We start from the raw sequence: 6741 nt of genomic DNA, 5'->3' as shown, positions 1-6741 counted from the left end.
ACGTAATTAAAATTAATCTGCTAAAAAGGAGTCTATAGGACAAATGTTGGCAGGTCTCAGATTGTCTTCTTTAAAAGGTGATGTTTTCTCGGACGCCGGATTGTCGTTCTTATTTAGTAGTGCTGCAAGTGTAGCATTGTCGGCCAGCGCCGCGGCTAAAGCCCTTTTAATCTTCTCAGCGCCGGCTCGTTCGGCATCTAAAGCGGCTCGAACTTCAGTAAAAGTGTCCAGTTCGTTAATGTCTTCCGGCCGTATCTTTGAATTTTTACTGGTATTATCTGATAAGCGTTGCTGCATCTCTGATACTAGGCAATTGAGGCGAGCAACTTCAGCTAAAATAAAAATAAACACTTTTGCTATTAAATAAGAAAAGAATGAGGTGAGGGAATAGTTTTCAATATTTTTCCGATAATTATGCAGATAATTATTTGAGTGATTCATTTAATTACATACAATTACATAAGAAAACAATTACTTTAAAGCTAATTATAATTAATTTTCTTCATAACGGTATAATAAAAGAGTAAAAAGGTGTTATCAGTAAATAATAAATTCTACTACTTATGGATTCTTTAACTCAGAAACATAATTATGCTTGCTCTCTAATTTGGAAAGTAAAAATAGACACAGGTGTTGTTTGCAGGTTTTGTGTTCACAGTTAGTTACCTGTATGATCGATGGTTACACACTTGAGAGTTTTAAAAAAAGAGTAACTTAAATGGCCTGGGCCATTATGAAAAGCGATGAAGGTGATGTCTTTAATAATAAAGAACCTAAAGATTCTGGTTATTGAAATTATTAACAATTAATAATTTTTTGTAATTGTTTGACTGGAAGTGTTAATATTACGACTGATGAAACATTTTCATTTTTTTTTGCATTTCAATAACGAGATTCACTTGATAGATAGTCCTGTGTCAAAGATCTAATCCGTGATTAATTTTAAATTACAATTAACCGTCCCTTAAATTCCATGATGGGGAAAGAGACGAGACTAGCTACTATCAGTAGTAGATATTATTATTATGTGTTAAAGTAGAAAAGTGGACTGGGAAGCCTAACGAAATTCTTCAACTCAGCTACTAGCAACTTCAACTTCGGTACATAAAGCGACGAGCAATGTGTATACCTACGGCACTAAAATACACTTTATACATCATAGTTTAGCATTAGTTTAAGAGTACCGTAGGCGCGTTGTAAATCTGCTGAGGTGTGCTGCAAATCTGCGGCGGCGAGGCGTCGCTCTCGCGCATTAGCGGCCGCTGCCAGGCGAGCCCTCTCGCGGACCTCCTCCCCGCCACGAGCACTACGCTCCACGCGACGCACCTCACCCTCCAAACGATCCGTTTCTCTAGATGTAACAATTTAAAACGTTACCAGTCAATTTCTAAAAAGTCAAATAGTAATCATGTAAAGTTATGTTAAATATTAATAGCTGATAAATTCCTTTTTAAGTCTCTTAGATTCTAAAATACTCGTTCGAGAAAAATTAACTAATCGGTATTTAATCAACGATTAATCATTTTAGGATTATATTACACAAGTATTAAATAATTATATATCTTATTCAAAAATGTGTTACTATTGTAGCAGTATCGTCGAAATATTCTTTATGGGAAATAAATAATGTACTTATCACTAAAAACAAATTTAGTTTGAAATCACACCAGAAAGTTTTATGAAACGTGGATAAAATTTATTCCTGCCTGAGTAAATATGGCAGTAGTAGTAAATATGGGTGAGGGAAACATTATAATTACTTCTTTAAGCTTTTTAATTTTATTTATGAATTTTCTCTTAATGTCTTGTATTATGACACATGGCCTAATAGTGGAAATAATTTTCTTTGTCTATAAATGTTTATGCAAAGATCAATATTCATATTCACCGATTATCAATGTTTTGGTAAAGGAAATGTCCTTCGGTAAACTTAATTTTCTGACCTTTGCGTATAATTGTTGATTAATAGCAAATCAAAATCCACATTGTGCTTAGGCGTTCCAGCTAAACTAAATATGTTTAAAAAATATATATTGAAATTGAATTTAAAGAATTGATTTTCTTAAAAATTGTCGGAACGTGTACACTAATCTCAATTTAATTCATAATCCCTTTTAAAATCTGTCTCCGTGTCTTTAATAGCCTTCTTTATCCAACATATGAAGTAAACCAAATTTTAAATCGACGTTTTACAATCTCTCAAGATTTTATTTTTTACAGATTTTTGACACTTTTTGCTTTTTCTTGAATCCAAAAAAACAATATCAGATCCGTTGGCGAAAAAAGTAAAAATAACAATTTATTTCACTGAAAAAAAATATAACTTAAAAAAAAAGAAAACTATGTTCTATCAAATACATTTTCACCTGTGTTTTGTATAGTTCTTATAGCAAAAACGTAATATAAAGCGTTCTACATAGCGTTAAATTCCATCCCTCATTTGATTTTCTCTTTCTTTCGTGTATTTACTTATAACGGTATATTTTTTATATTCTATTAAAACGGTATGGGTCATAACAATGGTGAAGTTTAAATTGAAAATTGATACCAACAACAAGTTTTTAGATTTAATCCTTTTGGTTTAACGATACCATTATTACATTAATATATAATAAGATAATTCACGATCATTTTAAACGAATGAAAGCGGCGTTGATTTTGGTAAATAACATCGTCCAAATGGAAACTATTTAGATACCGGGTACCGGGCATAGATTGAGCAACAGCGGACGGCAATCGTTAAAACACCGGAGGTTGTAACCTCCATAAGTAACTAAGTTTGCTTAAAAATAGTTTTTAACTTACTGTTTATTTCATTATACAGTTATGTTTTAAAAACGAAGTGGACTTGTATCCAAAAGAATTAATGTTGCAGACATTTACTAATATTTTTATTTGTATATTTGCCAGACATATAAATATCTTCGCTAGATATGTCTATACGCCGTTTTCTCAACTATACCTTTGATTGTGGAAGTAGAAAATTAAAAAAAATTGAAGATGTGTTCGCCAACGGCTACTTTTTTAACAGTGCCTATGTAACAATTTATTTATTGTCTATATTTCTTACTTATAAACGATCCAGTTTTTCTTGATCCTAATAAAATTACCGAGTGAAAATAAAGTATCACGGAAACAATTTTTGGTTCAACAACATTCAAATTTTCAAATACTGGTTATAAAGACTTTAGTCCATAAAACGTACTAAGTCAAAGGGTAAACGACAACAAACATCATAAGAACAAGAAAACGTGTCGCTTAGTGGAAATGACAGATTTAGACCGACAAGTTGCTTTCGCGTAAATACATCTTTACCTCATTATTATAGAGTTGTTGGTAGAGCGAATACATTATTGGTGAGACATATTAAACATGTTAATCTACGAATACAAATTATATACAATTGTATACAATTGTTGCTAGCCACACATTTTTCTAAGATTTTTTGTTTCAAATAACATATAGCAGCAGACATGTAATATTTTTTAAAGTGATTATAATTACAAAATGACCCTAACGAACCTATGTGCTTCCTCAATCGCGGCACGGATACGGGCATCCAGCTCAACGTACTGTCGTTGCAACGTGCTATGTGCAGTTTTCAAGGGACGTAACTCTTGAAGTTCTCGTTCTAAAACTTCTACTCTCTCTGACAACTCGCTGCACTTTGTTTCTAAAAGACTTCGCTCGTGTTCCTTTTAAAATAGTAATAAGATATATTAATAATATTTGCTCTGCACACGTCTGTTGTTTTGTATAAGAAAATACTATCATCAAGAAAATCAATCCGTATGAATTGTTTTATAAATTTTTATTTTATTTTCCTTTGACAATTGTAATGGTAATTATAAGTTTAACATTGAATAAATATTTAGATCAAATTTTAAAAGTTAGTAACAATTTTTGTTAGTAACAGACGAGTATTCAAACAATTTAAAAAGAAATGGATTTATTTGAAGATAAGTTTTAAAACATAGTTGAACAGTATAAATGAATAGCATTGACACAAGAGTAAAACAAATAAATTGAATTAGCTTTGTACCTCCATTACAAGGAAGATTGTCAAGTAGTGTTAATATCAATATTCATAATAGTATTGTATCTTCGTGCCGTGAAATACACAGTTACACGTAAATGTGTACGAAAGTATTTACATATGAAACTAATTTTTTTTAATATTTAAATAAATAAATATTTAAAGCATTTATTAGTTCAAATATTTATTATGTAATTAAACGACTAATTCATGTGAGCATAATGACTGATTTTGCAGGAATTCCATGGTGTCATTAGACTCCTGGCGTAAAGTACTAGTATCGACCAGTTTTTGTGTCATATGTAGACGTGGATATAAACATTACGTAAAATTATGTTTAAAAAAAATTGAACTAACTCCGAGAACTACTTCAAGAAGATTATTTAATTTTTATTATGATTGACTCAATGTAATTTTTGTTTGTGTGTCATTTTTAGTCATTTTTGGGATTTTATTTACAATATTTTTACACAAAGTAATATAATTTTCATTTAATTTTATTTAGCGCTTATACGGGAGGTGAAATACTATATGAATAACTAAATGATGGTCATCCAGAGAGCAATGGTGAGTGCAATGCCCGAATACCAGCATTTGATCTTGCAACTGTCCAAACATTGAATGAGAAGTGATGCGATGATTCACAGCAGAACAAAGTCTGTCTGTCTGAAGTGGTATAGGACGGGGTACATCACGTGTACAACTCAGCAGTCGACAGCAGAGGCCGAAGTGTTTTCTACGAGCCGGTTGACGCGGCGCAGGTAAGCCGCCACTATATTCGATAGTTGTAGAGTGCTATTAATCTTACTGGCTTTTACAGCTTTGTCGGAATCTGGACTCGCGCACCTGGAATCTGCTATATAATAGATAAAAAAACTATTTCAGATGTAACATTTGATAGGATCTACTCGTATTCACTTGGTTATAGGAGAAAAATGTGAACTGCCTGCTAAGTGAATGGATGACGGTCATGGTTGCGAGAAGTCGCCGGATGTGGATAGTTCTCCGACTGGTCAATGAAAATGAAAATATTTGGGGAAAACCTATGCTTTGCAATGGGCGTCTACAAGCTGACATGATGATGACGAAATATAGAAGAAAATGTAAATACGGTCAAATGTAGTTTAGATTTGGTGACTGTTAATTCGTCGCGTGTGGCCGTGAGCGCGGCGGCAGCGCGTGCTATGCCAGCGGCGGCAGCTGCGGCGCTTGCCCTGCTCTCGTCCGCGTCGCGCCGAGCCGCCGCGCATGCAGCCTCCGCCGCCTCGGCTCGCGATGCCTCCGACCGAACTTCTTCACGGAGGTGTACCTCGACACTCTACGCATAATTTTTCCGAAAAGATTTACAAACTTGCCTATTCAGGGTTATTGGTCATAGGTATACATATGTATGCGACAGGCTAATAACTTCTGGTAGCACAAATTCTATAGGAACAGAGATTAAACAGTAATTTTAACATGTTTCACAGTGATCACTATGTATAGAATGATTGAAAATATGTGTAAAGGCTTTAAAGCATTTCGCTGACAAATAAACTGCACATTTTTTCCTTTAAAGCTTTTATACCGATCACAATGTACGCGTGGTTCAACCAAGTTAAGATTATACTAAAGTTAATAAGAACTTTTTTCAATATCAAAGTATATTAGTTTGAATTCGATATATATTTTTAGATGTTATTTATACAAATAAAAATATAAAAATGTTGCCTATTTTTCTATAGACAAAACTAATGTAATTAATTAATAATTAATGTAATGTAATAATTTTTGGAATTGTCTCAAAAAACCGTTTCGAAAATTTCTTTTTAATGTGGTAAAAAAGACTGGACTGGACTATGTAAATTTCCTAATAATTTAAAGTGATATGTTCTTAATTTATTATATAATGTAATATATTATGCTTTCTAATTACCTTAACGCTTAACCAAGTTTCGTAAAAAAGGTAAATATAACCGTTATTATTGTTTAACTGCCTTTAGTTAACGAAGTAGTCGTGAAATAATTACAATATCTTACCATTATCGATTGTAATTCTCCAATAACGTCACTCAACTGATGTTCAAAGGATTCAAAATCTGTTAAAACATCACCCATTTTATCAAAAAATATATGAAACGGTTATTTTTAACGTCTGTTAGAAAAAAATATAAGTTTTTGATTAATTCAGCAGAAAAAGCGCGCTAAAAAAGTATTTTTTTATTTTTTTTTAGAGACGTAATATATTCAGCCAGTTTTTAAGTAGTCATTAACATAATTTATGTTACTATGTTTTAAAAAATGTTAATGATGCAGTTAATTTTTAAAAACTTACAAAAAATATAAAAGTTAAGAAATTATTCAATCCATACAGTAGCTCGACCTAAGTAAAATAAAAAAGAAATAACACTAAATACTACTAATAAGATTCCCCCTTAACACATTCGCTGCGTCAACATTTCCAAAAAATTACAAGATTGCTATTTGGATTTTGCTCGTCGTATAAAACGTGGTTTCAAGATCCTGTAACGCAATAAACGTGTTAAAGCTCGTTTAAAGTATTTTTGCTGATTGGTATATAAAATAGTTAAGATGATTATTAAATGTTTATGTAAATAATAGTAGATAAATGATTTTTAAAAGTACAAAATAATTTAAAATAATTGTAGTACCTTAATAGAGAGCTAGAAGTATCGACTAATTTAATTCAATACTTGAATGTAATC

The 6741-nt window shown here is 31.9% G+C and overlaps 1 protein-coding gene across 1 annotated transcript; it reads right to left on the bottom strand.

Annotated features, from left to right (window-relative positions):
- Nucleotides 1–12: 12 nt before the first annotated feature.
- LOC137921924 (uncharacterized abhydrolase domain-containing protein DDB_G0269086-like) lies at nt 13–6133 on the bottom strand. The gene is made up of 5 exons (XM_068764721.1): nt 6056–6133; nt 5148–5354; nt 3523–3695; nt 1185–1351; nt 13–332 (listed from the first exon to the last, which is right to left on the bottom strand). Exons 1-5 carry the CDS (start codon nt 6131–6133, stop codon nt 13–15), a joined length of 945 nt encoding a protein of 314 aa, XP_068620822.1.
- Between the last annotated feature and the right edge of the window lie 608 nt (nt 6134–6741).

Source organism: Battus philenor, unplaced genomic scaffold (genome assembly GCF_028537555.1).
Source record: "Battus philenor isolate CCGP_79_NKW_IND1 unplaced genomic scaffold, ilBatPhil1.0.hap1 SCAF_2, whole genome shotgun sequence".
NCBI lineage: Eukaryota > Metazoa > Arthropoda > Insecta > Lepidoptera > Papilionidae > Battus > Battus philenor.
Note: the sequence above shows the minus strand (reverse complement) of the source record. Positions and strands in the feature narration are given on the sequence as shown.